Raw genomic sequence first — 17297 nt, forward strand, 5'->3', positions numbered from 1 at the left:
TATGTAGCATCACGGGCGTTATGGCAGAGGCAAACGGGTTAAGGGACGGGGGTATATTCTTTTAAGGATAGGACAGGCTATTTAAAGGGGGTTTTCTTCCCAACGGTTCTGGAAAGATCTAGTTTTTGTACTCCACAAAACATCCAGGCTCTTCCTTTTTGCTCATCATTAGCATCGTCCAGTTTCTTGGCTCTCTTTCTTTAGGAACTTTTCACATCAACGAGCACTCCATCCCGTACATGGCCCTCTCGACATCTTTCCTGACCTGATACCAATCCGCCCGGCGCTGGGCGAATTCGTAGGCCTCTTCGGCACGGAACACGCCTTCGAAGCGGTCTCCGTCGGCAATGATGGTGGCCATCTCCTTTGCGTGACGCGGGTCGATGAGGTAAATCTGGCTCAGCTCCCTCAGCGCCTTGAAATACGCCAACAGGTCCTGGTTCTTGAGGGTGCGAATATACTCAAAGTAGAGGTTCATGTCGGCGATGAGCTTGATGGCGCCCTCGGTGCTGACGCGCTGGCGCTTGAGGTGCTTGCACACGGCCGTGAAGAGGCGCAGGCCGACCTCGCCGTTGAAGACGTCGAGCATGGACTTGTCGGTGCTGCCGACCAGCATGCGCGTGTGCGCCGAGACGAGCTCCTTGATGCGCTGCGCCGTCGGCGTCGGGCCCGGGTCCGCGAGAATGCCGCCCGTCTCGGTCGGGTTGTAGTCCGTCGGCTGCTGCGTCGTACCGTGGAGGTACTCGACCTCGTCCATGAGCACGTCGATGCCCTTGTTCAGCCCCGCCGCGACGCTCTCGTCGAGCATCTGCTCCCACTTCTTCTTGGCGATGCCCGACGGGTCGAGAAAGTCGTTCTTGTCGGCAATCTTGGGTCCCGCGAGCTGCTGCTCAAAGAAGACGTCAATCATCTGGGAGATGAGGTCACCCACGTTGACGAGCTCGATAAAGGTTACCAGGGGCGCCACGCCGGACTGGTTGTGGTCGCTGACTTCTCGGGGGTTGTAGTGCGAGAGGTGGTCCACGGCCTTGTCAAAGCCAGGCTTGACGTGCCTGTTTCCTAGGATGCGAAGCATTACCACGAATATCGTCTCGCACTGTTCCCGCGCCTCTTCGCCATATTGGCCTCCCAGCTTGATGAAGCTAGATGCCCGCGCCATGCTCGTCTTGGCGACGTGGGTCAGGTTGAGGGCCACTTCGATACTGAAGAGTGTCTTGATACCCTCCATGCGCGACGCCATTAGGGCTGCCTTGGCCGCCAATTCGTCAGTCGGTGCCTTCTCAGGCAGTGGACTCAGCCGTCCGTTCCCATCTACGCCGGGAGCCAGGCTGGGCGTATGCGGCCTCGATGGTTCTGGTGAAAGAGCAGCAGTGCCGTTTGGCGTCACGGGTTTCGTCGAGGTTCCAAATGAGGGCAGCACAGTGACCGGCATCATGACGACCTTTTTGAATGAACTCAAAAAGTCCTTCTTATCCGCTTGCCTGTTGAAGTTGCTCATGTAGAACGACTCGACCGAGGCGTCTTGCTCCGACAGCTTCTTCTCCCACTCTGCCACCTCTGATTCGGCGTGCTGCGTGAAGAAGTCGAGCTCCTCTTGCAGGTATAGGTCGAGATGCGGCTCAAAGACTCGTAGCATCATTTCTTTTGCCTTCTCCTCCAGACTTCCCTTGAAAGCTTGCGGTGTTGTCAGCGACTGAAAGAAAAGCATGCCCTGCTCAAAGACCCCCGCCACGGCCTTGAGATACGCCTGCAGATTCCGGTCATGTGCAGCGTCGAAGAGGGGCGTGACATAATCCATGATGATATCCTCCCTGACTTTTTCTATCAACTCCCAAAACACAATGTCGGGGTTCGCAAACACCCGTTCTATAACTTCCGCCTGTTCGTTCATCTTTCGTAATAGGATCTCGAAGAACATTCGCGACGGCTCCAGGTTGATGTCGTCTGGATTGGCCCGATTGATGCAGTCCACTGCGTTTGCCCTCAAGACGTCCTCATCGCTGAAAATGGGGTGCTTTTGCACAAAGAGCTCTGTTCCCGCATTGCCGCCGTTCAGCGCGTGCAACACATGGGCATACCGTTTCATCCTGTTGTCGACGTCCCAAGACTCATAACCCTGTTCGAATTCCCGTAGTACAGCGCTCTCAAAAATACTCGTCATAGTCATTAGTCGTTCCTCCCTCTGATTCCAGCCCTGCGCCCAGTCGCTCTTTGCAAATGTCTGCAGATTCGAGAGCATCTTGGCTTGTCGTTCGGGATCTCTAAAGACTTGGAAGACGATGGGATCCGTATGGCTCTTTGCCCTTGCCAGGTCAAAGTAGAAAGGTGCCAATGCGCCGTAAATCTTCCCGTACTCTTCTCTCGCGTGTCCCCTTACACTTTTGGCGCTCTTGATCACGTCTAGTAGTGCTTCCGGGTCTTTGAAAGGGTCCTTCGGCGCCGGAGCTCCCACCGTCATCTTTTCAAATCCGTCGATGGGTGGTGCGACAGACTGGCGCTTCCGCCGCTCTTCTTCTAGTGTGGCATCGAACAACGTGGTACTCGTGGGTTTCGGCGCCATGTGGTTCGCTGGGGCGCCTGGCTGATTGTTGGCTGCATTCGCTGCACGTTCTGCCGCCTCTCGTCTCCTCCGCACGGCGTCTTCGAAACGGCGTCTAGCCTCTTGCTCATCCCAGCATCCCATGCTCTTCAATCGAGTGACCCATCTTGTGTCATCGTATACCATTTCCTGCATTCGTCGGGAAGCTCGAGCGACCTGCATCAGGTCTGCCACGGGAAGGTAGTCTAATATGGCGACAAGGATTTCTACCCATTGTCAGCTTTCCTGCGATTCTTTCGTCGGGAAGGGGGAGCGAACCTGCTGGGAGCGTCGGCCTCGAATCCAGCATCTCAGTCGCCTTCAAGGCGCCGAGGATGCCGCCCCCCTGAGGGGCAGTCCCTCGAGACCTATACATGCTGGCGTAAAGGGTATAGCTGGTGCATCTGGAGTGCAGTCCTGGTCGCGTGTAGCCTCGAGGCGGTTGTCAGGCTTTTCAAAGCATGATCAGGCTACCTAATTGTAGCTGGGAAGTTCAGGCGGGGTTGCTGATGTTGTGGTTGGAATGCTGTACAATGGTTTCGATGCTGGTTGCCTGTCTGTCAGCCTGGGGTTCAGTTATGACCTAATTATCTCCAACAAGGTCCCCGCAGCACCTGGCGCCAGTTGTGGTGGGCCCCTGAGCCACGAAACCCCTAAATGCTTGAGGTAAGGTACTTTACTTTAAACTTACCTCAGTTACTCAACCTCTGGGGTTCTTCAAGGCTAAAAGACGGGCCTTATATGGCCTATTTGATACAGCTCGGCTCAGATTTGGAAAGCTGGCGATCACTCAATTTAGAGCTCTTAGGTCATTGGGTGTTAGGCGTTGAAAGTGAATTGTGTTGTAATCTACCTAGCCTAGTAGTGGGCCACACCGCGACGCCCATACTCAAACATACCTACAGAATCCCTCCCCACAAATGGGTGCCGGTACCACCATTGCCCCCCATGACCAAGTCTACCAAACGCCATATAATCTGCGTTGCCTCGTTATTCCCAGTATCAAACAGTACACTTCCTTACTAACTGCTGCGTAGATTGATGGACTGTCTAGTCCTCGGCAACAATCTCCTCCGCAACGCTTGATGTAATTCGCCGGGACACACGCCCAAATAGACACTCCCAGAGGTCGTCAGTGGCAACCGCCTCGCCTGCATTCTTATCCCTGCTCATCAGTTGGTTGAGATGAGCTTGCTCTAGCTCCAAAGTATTCGCAGCCTCCAGGGTAGGCTCTTGGACCTCGGGAGTGGACTCCTTGGACTTTCCTTTGGAATTCTGACCCATGTGTTCCATGCGTCGCTTGACCGACAGGTTGTAGATCGATTCCTCTACAGAGCCCTCAATCAAATATAACCAAACGGTTGTCTCGTTCTTCTGACCAATGCGGTCTACACGAGCAATCGCCTGCAATTCAAGCGCGGTATTCAGTAGCGGCTCACACAAGAAGACGTGGCTGGCGTTAACGAGGTTGAGCCCACTCGAATTTGCCCGGCCATGAAGCATGAAACACTCAATGCTAGCATCTTTCTGGAACTTCATAATACCATTGGGCCTGTCGATTGCGGAGAAGCCGATCTGGTAGCGGCTGAATGCTTCGCCCAAGATTGCCAGGAAACTTTTGTATCTACAAAACGAAGTGTTAGTGGACAAATCCAAAGGGGGTTCATGACACTGGACTTACTGGGTGAAGATGACAGACTTGGCACCAGGATCAGATTCCCTTAGCCATAGTATATGTCTGACAATCGAGTCGACCTTTGTCCCAAAGGACATCCTCAACAACTCAATGTCATTGATTTGAGCAAGCTTCTCGGTGCTGAAACGGGAGTAGATGCCATTTGTTTTGGCAGCCTCATCTTTCTTCACTCCAGGCGAGGCAGAAACTGGGGTCTCATCGTGTAACTTCAACTCTCTTGGCTTGAGAGTAATATCATGGAGTTCGGTGAGTCGAAGCTTCCTCTTGCACATAGGGCAATTATGATGAGCCTTATGCCAATGCTTCATACAGTCTTTGCAGAACTGATGACCGCACACTGTCAGAACTCCAATGGTGAAGTGTGACTGGCAAATGATGCACATTCGGGGCTCGTTAGACTTTCCGCCGTCCATTTTGAGATTCAGCACTAGAAGACACATTGTTAGTGTGAATCAAGGTAAATGCATCGGGAAGAACTCACGATATCTGTGCTTCGCCTTTGAAGAATCCAGCTTTCTACGGTAATTATTCTCGCTCGCGATGCAGGAAGCCACGGCCGGTCCATCATCAGGGCCTTCATAGGGGGCAACACTGTCTGACACTGCCTGGAGTTGTCGATAGTACTCAACCCTGGCATTCATGGCACTTGTGAAGCGGTCGGTCTCTCGTTCCAAAGCTGTGGCCGCTTTGGTCTGAGCGGTGATATTTGCCTGTGTTTGTTGAATCTGCTTGGTCACAATCCCGTGCTCAAGGCTTGCCCGACCGCCGCCATCCCTTGGTAGCCTCGAGGCAATAGCTCGTAACTCGGCAATGGCACGACGAAGTGAACCATGCCTGACTGGGGACGGCTTCACTGAATCCCTGGCGTCATTGAGAGCCAGAAACTTCTCTGGGGCTGGACCATCGCCATTCTCTGCGGCAGTCAGTGAAACGTTGGTCTCATGCCTGACCAGCGCATTTTCAAGCCCTGAGATGGCGTCCTGACGGTCAGCAATGGCGGCACGCAGGATTTGCACATGGACGATGAGTTCCTCTTGAATCTGCGTGGAGTCGGTGAACTCTTCACCAGTGACATCATTTTCCGCCTCTTCATCGATCAGTGCCTGACAGAGCAAACTGATGAGAGCCTCTCTCCATTCATCAATGCGATCTGCCTGCTCATTAAGGATCCCATATAGTTCTTCCAATGTGTCAAGCGTCGGGGCGCTTTCCAGTCCCTTTGGCCCGCTCAAGGTAAGTTCTGGAATTTCGACGAAAGACTGGGTTTCGGCTTGGCGTCCCAGCCTGTTCATAAGTGACATTGCTCTAGCATGACTTTCTGACAAGATCTCTCGTCGGACCTCCTGAGCCTTGCTGTACTCTTCGTCTTCGAGTTTCTGGTACTTCTTGAAGTCATCCGAATCCGGTTCGGTCATGTCGGTGTTGCTCTTGATTTGGAACAAGGCGTTCGCACAGAAGAACGTGGCTTTATGAAGGACCTCCAGAGCATGCCGAAGTTTAGTGCGAGCCTCGCCAACAAGAGCATTTGTCGCGCCTTCATCAACTTCGCCTTGATCGCTGGCGTCCCCTTCTTGAACTGCGGCAGGAATCCCCCCTAATGGCACACCCACGGCAGCTTTCACCTCCTGCCGGCATTCAGCGACGAGATTCATAGCATCCACCTTGACCTTCTCCCATATCTCGAGAGCCTCTTTGACCCTAGGACTGTTTTCGAGCATTTGGCCGCGTGTAAGCCTGGCCTGTAGGTAGGCTCGATGATCGGCTCGAATGTCGTTTTCGCTTTGCTCAATCATAGCATCCAGGACTTCGTCGACTGTCCGCATAGGTCCGACTTTCCGACCAGTGCCGCGTATCTGAACGATTTCAGGATGGAGAGCTGCCTGCCGTAAACGGTTAAGCCACGTTCGCATCTCAGTCTCGTTCTTTTCTGGTGTCCAGTCGGGCTTCACAGGGGCACCAAGGAGATCTAGTCCACAACTCTTGGCCATAGTCTTGAACATCTCGCTGTAGTATTGCTCCTCCACGGCGGTGAAGGGCAATGTAATGACGTATCGCTTCTGTGGCGGCACCGTGATTTCGTGTCTGACAAGTTGTTTGGTATGGCGCAAGGCAATGCTTCCGAACAGAGACCTAAAAAGAGGCTTGTGTGACTCCGTCAGAGCCTTCCAAATCTGCGGAGATGATGCATAGGGCTCGTAGCGCAGAAAGCTGAGCAAACCGTGGAGATCTTTGACGTCGTTCTTCACCGGTGTTCCAGTAACGCCCCAAACGTTGACACGAGGAAGTACTCTTGCTACGATAGCTGCACCGCTCACTCCACCCTCAATCATCTGAGCTTCGTCAAGACAGACACGCCACCAGGATATTCTCGTCAGGGGCGACACCAGACGGTCGTATTTTCTCTCTTGGCGCCGAGATCTGTCAGGGGGTTTCAAAGCAAAGTGTACCTCTGCAGATAAGACTGGATATGTGGCAATTACCACGTCGTACGAAGCCAAGTCAGCACGAAGATGATCCTCAGTGCCAAAGCTGACATTCTTGCGTCCCGGATAGAATTTGACTCGTAGATGAGGTGCGTGCCGTGCAAGCTCTGCGATCCATTGGTTTCTTAGTGACTCTGGCGTAACGATCAAAGTTGCGCCGGTTGTCAGAAGCTCATCACCCTCTCGCGTGACAATGTGACTATCGGTCGGGGGTCGGCGATGTAGCGTGACCAGGCTGATGACTTCGAGAGTCTTGCCAAGGCCCATCTCTTCAGCTAGAATCCCTCCCCGGATGTCCCGCTCTGCTTGCTGAAAAGCTGTCAGGTCGGTAGTGACGACATGATACAGGTCGCTGACGTAGAATGATTGTCCGGATCCCCCTTCAGTTCGAACTTTGCGGAAGCTGTGTGCGATATCGGTACCCAAAGGAGGGGGCAGCTCCTCAATGTTCGAGCCTGATTCCGCGCTTGCCCCCCTCCAACGAACACCTTCCCGGCCGAGAAGCCATTGAATTGTCTTCTTCTGGTAAGGGTAAAGTTTGGCCGTCAATTCGGGGATATCGATCGAAAGCGCGTGCTTATCGTCGGCGGGTGGTACGTGAGCTGCCTCATAGAAGTCCAAGGGGGACCAGCTCTGTTGTGTCGAACTCGAGGCGGATGAGGCGGTTTCGTCGTGTAGAAAAGTATTGAGGACTCTCTGACTGACTTGACGCTCATTTGCGGATCGCAGCCAGCTATATGGTGCCTTCGTTTCATTCCAATAGATCTTGAAGCAAAACACCACGGAGAGAAAATCTCCTTGAGGGCGCAGTGCGACATCAAGTTCCGCCCAGACATCGCCTTCGCCATGAGTTTTTTTCCCTTTCTGGGCAAAGACATACAGACAAGCTGCCAGACGCTGGTTGATGGAGTTCGAATGAGTTGTGACAGAAATGTTGATCCACGGCGCTGACGGTTTGATGCGAGAGGCAATACTAAACTCATTCGATTTGTCTTCGACTAGTTGCAAATGAGGTCCAATATTGTGTCGAGTAAAGGGAAGTGTTTCCTCGGGGCATTTTCGCACGAATTCCAGTTCTTCATCAGCCACAAGAAGCGCTTTCACGTCTTCATGTGATCGCTTCAGTCGTTTTGCAGACGGTTCAGTCGCATCATGGTCTTGGGGTTGAGCCTCATCATTGGACGGGAGGTTCTGCAGTTGGTGAATAAAGTCAACTGGCCAAGGTTCTAAGAAAGTTAGTCAGAATACACATGCTTCCCAGCGAAGGTCGACAAACCATGAAATGAGATTGCAGTGGTCTTTGGGAGCGGCCTTCCACGGCGAGCTGTCATCTTTGTGCGAGCCATGGTCGATCTTGGTCGCTGTCGCTCACACTCTTATCAACGACTTCACCGGGCCTTAAGTATGTGCTGGAAACATGCTTGCTTTGTCGAAACTGTGTGAACAAGCAGTAAAGACCCGAAAGACGGATGAAATAAGAGTGTGGCTCGTATTTGGTGATTCTGTTGTCCCTAAAAAAAAAAAATGGGAAGAAGAGGAGAATTTGAGGAAGGTAAAGCGCAATATGCGCTTCAGACTTGGAAGGAAGGAAGCTCCTCGGTACTTAGCTTAATCGATAAGCAGGCAGTAAGAGGCAAAGTCGCGTCGCATTGTCTCCAAAGTCGCCTAGATTTTAGCGCGACAGATGGAGGGGCATTGCTAATTTAGCGGAGCTTCAGTGGCAGAACGAACCTCGGCGGACCATGACAGCATGGGTGACAGATCATGGCCAAAAAGGAAGGCGGTCAAGATCGTGTGCACAGGCCACAGTCCATTCGAGCTAAGCGGCTTACATAAGGCAAAGTTATCCCGATCCTTAGCGTCGTCGGAACAAAAATTGGGAGATAGTGGTCGAGGAACATCGCGAGACCCATTGATTTCGACGACATCACCCACGCAAGCTCCAAGTTGGCCAAGCATCTAGCTTGAGAAGCCCACTTGTCTAAACTGTATGCTAAATAGCCCAAAATACTTGTATACGACGACCAATTGATGCTAATTCTCTCTCAGGTCAACATGAGAGCGCCAAGGATCCAGCAGTTTCTGAGCCCCTTCCTCCACAAGGCCCCCGTTGCGCCGACGTGCCAGGCCAGATGGCTTCATAAGACGAGGGAAATCCCCCCCGTCCCGTCACCGATACCCCTCGTCCCCGATGTCCCGACCCTCCTCAAGGTTCTCGGCCGCGGCCTGAGCCAGCACGTCGACAAGTTCCCGACGTGGGAATCTCTCTTCACCCTCTCCTCGACACAACTCAGAGAGCTCGGATTGGAACCGCCACGGACGCGACGCTACCTTCTCACTTGGCTCGATCGATACAGGAAGGGTGCATTCGGTGCCGGCGGCGACTTCAAGCACGTGGAGAACGGAGAGGCCTACCTCAAGGTCGTGCGCGACCCCAAGACAGACAAGAAGCTCGTCGTCAACGTGCCGGCGGGCGCCGATGTGAGCAACGCCGCTATCGAAAAGCTCACGAGACCGTCAGGATATACGGTTCGCGGCTCGCACACGATCTCTGGTCCCAGCGCACTGCCCCTGAAGGCCGGCGCGGGCGCAAAGGTCGTCGTGTCTGAGGGCATGTGGGAGCACAAGCAGGGTCACAAGGTCGATGGAGGTGAGCGCAGAAGGGCAGAGACTCGCTTCAGGAAGCGCATTGCCGCGCGCAAGGCCGAGAGGGAGGCTCAGGGTCTACGATAAATCGATTAGGGGTTGCGCGACTGTCCCGTTTTCCAGCCTCACACCACTTGACACCACCAACTGTACTATATTCATAGATCTTGTACGATACGAGGTTGAAAATTGGACAGCGATCATCGACTGTCTGGATCTTGAAGTCAAATCTTCTGAATGCTCTTCGGTTCTATTGTTAGCGTGACAGTATAATTGTTCCGTCGGGGGGTTTTCCGGCGAGCAGCTCGCCCTCCGATTCGTCCCAGTTCTCTATTTTGGAAGGGGATGCTCGTAAAAACGATGCAGACCTGTTGCTAGCGCATGAGCTACAGCATTAGGTACATGACCTGTTCGTCTGATCGTCTAAAGCTCAGAATAACTTGCGCTCTTATTTGGCCTCTCTGGGGGAAACTGCATCAGAGCTGAATGTTGATCGTCGACAGCGGACCTTGAACGACTATTATTAGACTTGTATCGTTCTCGCAAATCAACCAGCTGCGGTCGGTCAAGGGGGCCATAAAATTGCCGCGGAGATGCCGTTGTCGAAATGTGAAGACGGGAAAGACCTAGTCCGTTACCAGTCCACGGCTCAGCCCCTTGTCAGTAGTCCACGGTAACATGTAGGCAGCGATGGTCAGACAGACTTGACAGGTCAAAACTGCAGCTACGTAGGGATTCTCTATTCTCAGGCCACGGCTCCTGGGTCGGTCGCTGAGAGGTATCGGGCCAACTTTCGGGCTGCTTACTCTCTCATCTGGCCAAGCCAACTTCATCACGCATTCTGTAGGACTAGGATGTACTGCTGAGGTAAATTCGAGGCTAAAGGTAGGGGTCCAATACTCACAAGTTGTCTTCCTGCATTGTAGAAGTCGTCATCATCACCGTGGGTCGCCGGGTGATGTACATCAATGGACGTCGTCAATTGTTTACTTGCCACTGGGGTTGGTAGCATATGCTAAACTCGGAATGCCGAAGCACAATCAGTTTACACTATTTTTCATACTCATAGAGATGAAACAAATCGACTTTGTGGATTTCGATAGAAAGCTTGCAACAACAATAGGGTCCGGGTGTAAATAGTGTTGTAAGCTCACCATGAAGAATGAATAACAACACCAGAGTATAGCTTTCAGATGAGAAAGTAGACAGTGCCTGTGAATTATTCAAGTTGCCCCCGATAGTATGCAAGGAAAGCCCCAAGAGTCGGGATGGTATCGATTTCATAACCAGATCGAAGAGCTTACCTTCTGTAGGGCTGAACATGGCTACTCTACCTCGAACTGACTAACCCAAATCATACCAGTCGTATATCTATGCATAAAAGAACCGCATTTGAGGCGTTCGTCTAAGTAACTGTGTCAAAGTCACAGTGTTTGTCGTCAGAGTCGTGAGGGTTGGTGGAAAATCCCTTTACAACATCTCCTTGATCAAGGTGCCAAGCACAAGGCGCTTTCTGTTATCAGTAAGGCATTTTCCTCCCATGGGTTGTAACCGGGCAGCCCCTGTGCTCAACCACATATTTTCAGTCAACCTCATGCAGGCTGAAGCCACTATTCTGCGGATTTGCAACCACCAAACTTGCAAACATGGGGTAAATGATAGTAGGACCTGCCATACTTGGAGCTTTGCATACCGAATGAGTCTAACGGTAGGAAAGTATCAGACGTGATGTGGTCACACACCCTCTGCCTCATTGTGCTGGCGAGGCCAATACTGCATCGGCTACCGAAGCTTTGGTGTTGTCGTATACCATGGCTACCTTAGTGATGCTCAGTCGCGGCGAAGCAACTAGCTATTTGCGAGGTTAAGAGTCGGTGCATACTCATGTTAGTCGAACGGCACGGCCCCGCGCCGACAATTGAACTTATGACTGGTTGTTCTTGCGTGGCCATCCTTCTGACACTAGTATGGAGCTTACTGTAGTACCAAGCTTGTGCACTGCGAAATTGTGCTGACATGCTGGAGGCAATATGAAAGAAGGTGATGACCGAATTCAGAGCTGCCCCAATTAGGAACCGTCACCCATTTAATACTGGATGAACCAGACCACTTACGTGCCTAAGTCGACGACACGAACCACCGAGAAACCTGCTTACATTTTGAGCATCCGTCATTGTTGGCCGAAGGTAACCCACGCTGACCTTGGCTTCTGGGCAACGGCTTTGGCCCAGCATCAAGATTCTTCAAGTCTGTGATATGCTATGTAGATTGTGAGGTAAACATCCCGATGCGAATGGCACTTATACCTACCCTTCCTTTCACTACTTTCCTATCCTCCATGATGCACCTTGTGATACGGCACGCCTTTCTGATGACGAGCTCTCTGTATGCATCTGTGTAGACTCGAAAGAAGCTGCCAAAGATGGCATAGTAATGATTCCATGCTATTTTCATCGTGCGCCACGCCAATAGCAGCACCTACTGTAACGTATTTACCGTTAGACATGCTGTCGGACTGGCAGATCTATAAGCGGGTCCGGAAACCGGTTGCGACACGGAGACGGAAAGAGAGATAGTCGGCGTGTCTGCGACAGGGTGCTAGGTGCCACATTGTCGTCCTATGAAAGAGTTGGTATCGTGACAGACCCTGAATTCAGATTTCAGGGAATTCAGATTTCAGGCAGAAACCTCCTTTAGACCCTTTTGAGCAAGGGAGCAGGTGAACTAAAGGCAGATACGCATACAACCCAAGTATTATCATTCTGTTATGATGGTCGCCGTGAGCGAGTCTATTAGACTTGTGGCGTTTTGTGAATGGTTGTCCCCATGCAAGCCTCCTAGGCAGATACCTCAGATGGAGCTCACACGGCTGAGACCGAGCTCGTGGGACACCACGTTGAGTCACCGAGGACTAGGAAGGGCACCTCATCTGCACCATTGTCACATCGGTTGCTTCGCTCGCGCAGTAGATGATTTTTTCTGCTTTCGCAATTTTGGGATCCAACGACCCAGCAGTAAGATTAAGTAGACGCGGTTAAATAGCACAGCAATTTTGACGATGGCGGCGTAATCAGTCCCGCTCAATCGCCCGCCCATCTCCGCCAGGGCGATAGTGTGGTCCGGGCTCCCATGTTAAAGTCCACTGCATAAGTCCCCGGGTGGCAGGCGACTCGTCAGCTAAGCCACGCAATCTGTCAAATCAGCGGTCTACCTTACGAAGTACACTAAGAAATAAGGGTTTAAACAATTACTGGGGTGTTTTTTTGCAGAAGCTCGCTTTGCAATAATGACATATTCGTGGTCAACAGCAAGCAAAGGTCCATGCTTCTCTGATTTAAACTTGTCAGCTAGTTCGTCTGAGGTATCTTACTTCGTAAGGAGTTCATCTCCACTGGCCGAGAGACCGAATTGTAGGAAAGTGGAAGTTGGCTATCATGAGATCGAGCACCTACCTTACGTTTGCAATGTTCCTTGCTATTGCCCCGCTGGTTTTCCCAGCATGACCAGACAGAGTGTAGATGGAGAAGAGAAGGAGTCCCGGATTACAGAACCAGAAAGTGAAGGGAGGAAAGAGTGTTCAATAGTTGACGAGGAAGGAAACAGCGTGACCCACCTTGGTGACATCAACCCAATTAAACATTGCTTTCCACGCCAGACAATTAGACCAGCCATTGAGTCTCCAAGCGAAGTTGAGGCTTTTGGCTTTTCCCAAAAACACCCGACAGCGGGAATTTACAGTGCACACGCGCCCGGCGCCAGCCTGCTGTTCAACGACACCTGACATTCAGGACGATAAATAACGCAGCGATTTGATTGATCAATTGAGATATTTTCAGGATCTGACAGTCACGAGGGCAACCAAAGCCACGGCAGAAACCTGCCGTACGAATCCATTTGACACGACGGTCTAATATCGGGTGTGGACCAACCGAGTGTTTTTCGCAACATTGCTTCTGTGAGGGCCGTTAGGGGCAATTCCTGGGTCTATCAATAAGCTTAATCCTCACCGTTCCGCAGGCAAGTCGGAATGTTTCGCACCCAGGGCACGCTCCCCTCTCTCGGAAGCTGGGCCGCACACGGCGGCGTCTCGAAGGATTAGAAAGACGCTACTTCGTACTCCGTACACTACCTTAGGTACGCTCGCCGTCGCTTATTCCTTCGCCCAGACAAGAGACCAATGTCGCAAGGGAATACAAAGAAAAACGGAGCCAGGTCTCTACGAGTGACTCATTTGTCTGGCGCAACAGGGCCAGCCTCTGTCAGACGCGAACGAATTACACGCCATGCCGTTTCGTCAGCACTCACGTACCTTTGACAAAACGAGGGTGTCGAACTTCAAACTCCGCGAAAGACGGCAGATCGGCTACTGTTCTTCGTACTTGCGGAGCTCAAGCTACGACTCATCGATCATATGGACAACGACACCCTTTCTCTCAACGATCAAGTCCGAGGTTCGAGATGCTCTTCATCCCAAAGCCTGCCTTGCTAGAGGAGTTGGGATGACGGGCGCAAGTCCCGCCCAAGTTTTGCTACGGCTGCACTCAAACGTTGTCTGACCAAGTGCTTTGGGGTCGGGGAATGCATAGGAGACGCCTCGATTCATCGAGAAGGGGTGTGGCATCCAGTACCGGGCGAGAGGTGTCCTATCAATCAAGGTCAACTAGCAGCTACGCGGCCGCGAGTAGGTACATAGCTAGACTGTATCCGCATGCCATGCAGGTCGACCCCCCCGCACACCATCCATCCCTGGTTAACACGCACGTCAGGCACAAGCAACAACGTTGCTCTTGGGCGAATGGGCACACTCTACTATCGACCTAGGGCTGATGGCAAATTTGGAGCTGTCGATTCCCCAAACTTTCGGCTAGATGCTGGTGGAAGCTGCTCCAGCGCGTTTGAGCTCTTCTCATTGCGTTGTTAGGAGGTGCATGTACCCGCAGTCATGTACAGATTGCGAAAGCTTGGTTCGAGAGTGACAGCCCACTCACACATTATCAAAGTTGATTTTGGGTGAGAATCTTGTCTTTGTCTACGTAAATCCTGACGTACCAACTTCACGAAGCTACCCCCCTTCAATACGTAGTTCCGAAGACGAAGAGCCCTCGCAATCGTCCTCGACGTCGCCGGGGCCCTGCTCGCTTATTCTGCCCCGTCTCATCTCGTCCTCCTCCGGCCTCTTCCAGACCCCACCCCGGCCCCCGGTCTCTCTTCGAAGCCTTACCTACCGGAGCGATTCCACGTGGAACTTGCGGGTCCCTCCTCCTCGAGTGCTTGGTCATCTGCCTCGTCTTGGCTTGGACTGGTTTCCTATGAGATCAACGGCACATTCTGAACCCGCTGACGCGCGGAAGTCATTGCGACTTCTGTCCTTTGGACGTCCAATATCTCTATCCCCACTGGCTCATCGTACTTCGTGTCCAGAGACGTAGGCATCCGTCACAATGACCTCCAATTGGCCCTCCCGAGATCGTTCTCGGCGGCGCCCCGGGGATTACCCACCCTCCTCCGGGCTTCACCGATCCGTGCTATGCTTTGCTGCGCGTCCAGCATTTTCTGCCTTCTCCCTTTTACCAACATCCCGGTCTCGAAGGTAGTCTTGCCAACCGCCTCAGCTCGTCGCTGCCCCCCTGCCAACTCCCGTCCCCGTCTACTTTGCGGCTGCTGTATTGCCGTTGCCACACACCCCAGCCGTACCTTGACCCGGTGTCGTGGACTCCTCGCACTCCCTTCCCGTAGTCTGCCGCCCCTCTTGCGGGTACGGCCTGATGGGGCCCATGGAGGAGGTAGATGGGGGGTGTTCCGCCCCGTCTGTGCTTAGACTTAGGAATCTTATTCTGCACATTCCTTGATGGCGGCTTGCATAGTCCTGCGTCACGACGCGGAAGCCACGGGCGACTGACCGCGTCTTGGGTTGCTTTCGATTCTGCCCTACTCGTTACGTGAGGCTGTTTAGGATCCCCCTTGAAAGTGGGTGCTCCCAACTTTTGGTACGAACGCTTCCCATGTCCAAGGTAGCATGGCTTGTTCTGATGTGTGGCCTGGAAATTCTGGGTTTCGATATAAGAGTGAGGCTTCTTCCCTAGCTTGGTGGCGATGCTGTTAGTACAGACAGGCAATATCACATAGACTTACACTTACACCCTGTTCACAATACTGCCATTACCTCCCCCACAAGCCTTTGATACTCCACACCCGCTTTCCCTTCAGACATTTCCTTGATCTATACCAAGTCAGTGTTACGACCAATCACGTAAGGGAATATCTTATACAACACAAGTACAACTGAGCTGTAAGTGTAGGATGTCAAAACCGTTGGCGGGCTCTTCTGACGAACCAAGTAGTCGTTTCAGCCTCGTATTGCTGTGGAAGAGAACCACTTAGCTTAAAACTCACTTCTCAGCGAGGGGTCTAAGAGACACTGCCGCAACAGTTGGCATCCTCTCACGGCCAAGTGAGACCGCAGCTCTCTCAGGAGCCGCCACTCGAGCGCAGAACAAACAGCACACTTCCTAGTCTGAAACCCGGAAAATAGCCGCAACATGTCATCCAAGGCTTCGAAATCGTCGGAACAAAGCTCCAAGAAGCACCACTCCTCAAAATCAAAGTCAAAGTCAAAGAACGACGACTGGGCAGAAATCACAGACCCCGAGGAGCGCCGCCGCATCCAAAATCGGTTGGCTCAACGTAAATTCAGTACGTCCTCTCTCCATTCTCCGGATCCCTCAGCCAGGAGCACCCCCGGAACATGAATTTTGAGTCCTCAAAGGGGGTAAAACAGCACAGCAGCACAACTAACACGCACAACCACAGGGAAGAAGAACCAAGACAGCAAAGAAAAGGCCGACCGCGACGCAGACAACGAGACCAACGCTAAGAATACGTACGAAATCGCCTCGGGCTCCTCCGATCCTAGCGGTGCCGCCGCCGGCGGCGCGGAAGAGGGAGCCGAGTCCGGCCTTCCCTGGGGTAGCATCAACATGAACCACGTCATCACCCGCGGCCACGAGCACGAGAGCCGCCGGGGCAGCGGCCGCGACGACTACGTCAGAGAGGACCCGTATTACATGACCAACTACGGCAACGGCTACACGGAGGCGTACCAGCCGGCGGCGCCAGCGAGTTACGGGAGCAGTGGTGGGGAGGATTACTACTACGGCGGCGACTCGCCGTATTATTTGGATTATGATCAGGGTGGGGACGTGAATCAGGGGCATCACAGACGGTGAGAGAAATCTACAACTCCCTGTAGAGATTGACTGTATTCTGATGGCGAGTTTCAGGCGCTAGTTTGCGATTACTTGGGACACTCTGGATAAGCTACGAAGGCACAGGCGTTTGGGTTGGGATGGGCTGGGCTGGGTTGATTTAGCATACAAAAGAGGGGAGAATGCGGGCGCGTAAGACATTCTTAATTCGTCCACGGGATGGGCCCTACACCTTCACCTCCTTTTCTTCTGTTCGTTTCTCATTTCACACCACTCATCCTGTCTTGAATCCCCGTTTTTGGAAAAAAAAAAAAAAGTGAATGGATAATGGATGTAATCCTATGGAGGGGTTGATGACTCCTTGGCTTTCTCAGCATGGAGTTCAACGGGGTCTGGGATCTAATGGCGGACGAAAGACACGATAGTAAAGATTCACCAAGACGGGTCCTGTATTAGATATCACTCTCGACCTTTTTTGTATTCAAAGGCAAAACCTCTCATAACTCTCAAGCACCCTATTCGAAATAGAAACCTAAGAATAGGAAACCTGTACCAGCTCTGGCTCGCTCTGGAGCAAAGATGAGGGTGTGATCATCGACGTTGCATGTGCCACTCACACGCAGTAGGCTAATCTAAGTGAGGGAAAGTCTGCTGTAGAGTCTAGGGGGGCAAGAAAGATCGGTATTGAG

The 17297-nt window shown here is 52.4% G+C and overlaps 5 protein-coding genes across 5 annotated transcripts; 3 read left to right on the forward strand and 2 right to left on the reverse strand.

The window, feature by feature from the left end:
- Positions 1-211: 211 nt before the first annotated feature.
- On the reverse strand, positions 212-3465 carry CLUP02_08293 (exocyst complex component Sec10; the record flags this gene model as incomplete). Its single annotated transcript, XM_049287283.1, has 5 exons — positions 212-2805; positions 2858-2973; positions 3053-3135; positions 3193-3231; positions 3454-3465. The coding sequence occupies 5 exons, from the start codon at positions 3463-3465 to the stop codon at positions 212-214; spliced, it is 2844 nt and encodes a 947-aa protein (XP_049144426.1).
- Positions 3466-3628: 163 nt separating this feature from the next.
- On the reverse strand, positions 3629-8103 carry CLUP02_08294 (SNF2 family domain-containing protein; the record flags this gene model as incomplete). Its single annotated transcript, XM_049287284.1, has 4 exons — positions 3629-4202; positions 4260-4701; positions 4756-7971; positions 8034-8103. The coding sequence occupies 4 exons, from the start codon at positions 8101-8103 to the stop codon at positions 3629-3631; spliced, it is 4302 nt and encodes a 1433-aa protein (XP_049144427.1).
- A 709-nt stretch (positions 8104-8812) lies between these two features.
- CLUP02_08295 (IGR protein domain-containing protein) lies at positions 8813-9490 on the forward strand (the record flags this gene model as incomplete). Its single annotated transcript, XM_049287285.1, has 1 exon — positions 8813-9490. The coding sequence occupies one exon, from the start codon at positions 8813-8815 to the stop codon at positions 9488-9490; it is 678 nt and encodes a 225-aa protein (XP_049144428.1).
- A 3940-nt stretch (positions 9491-13430) lies between these two features.
- Positions 13431-15732, forward strand: CLUP02_08296 (uncharacterized protein; the record flags this gene model as incomplete). The annotated part of the gene is made up of 10 exons (XM_049287286.1): positions 13431-13487; positions 13651-13915; positions 13990-14088; positions 14170-14296; positions 14354-14413; positions 14495-14670; positions 14755-15209; positions 15268-15414; positions 15507-15632; positions 15703-15732. The coding sequence occupies 10 exons, from the start codon at positions 13431-13433 to the stop codon at positions 15730-15732; spliced, it is 1542 nt and encodes a 513-aa protein (XP_049144429.1).
- Positions 15733-15942: 210 nt separating this feature from the next.
- On the forward strand, positions 15943-17064 carry CLUP02_08297 (uncharacterized protein; the record flags this gene model as incomplete). Its single annotated transcript, XM_049287287.1, has 3 exons — positions 15943-16096; positions 16214-16625; positions 16983-17064. 3 exons carry the CDS (start codon positions 15943-15945, stop codon positions 17062-17064), a joined length of 648 nt encoding a protein of 215 aa, XP_049144430.1.
- Between the last annotated feature and the right edge of the window lie 233 nt (positions 17065-17297).

The sequence above is a fragment of the Colletotrichum lupini genome, chromosome 4 (assembly GCF_023278565.1).
Source record: "Colletotrichum lupini chromosome 4, complete sequence".
Lineage (NCBI taxonomy): Eukaryota > Fungi > Ascomycota > Sordariomycetes > Glomerellales > Glomerellaceae > Colletotrichum > Colletotrichum lupini.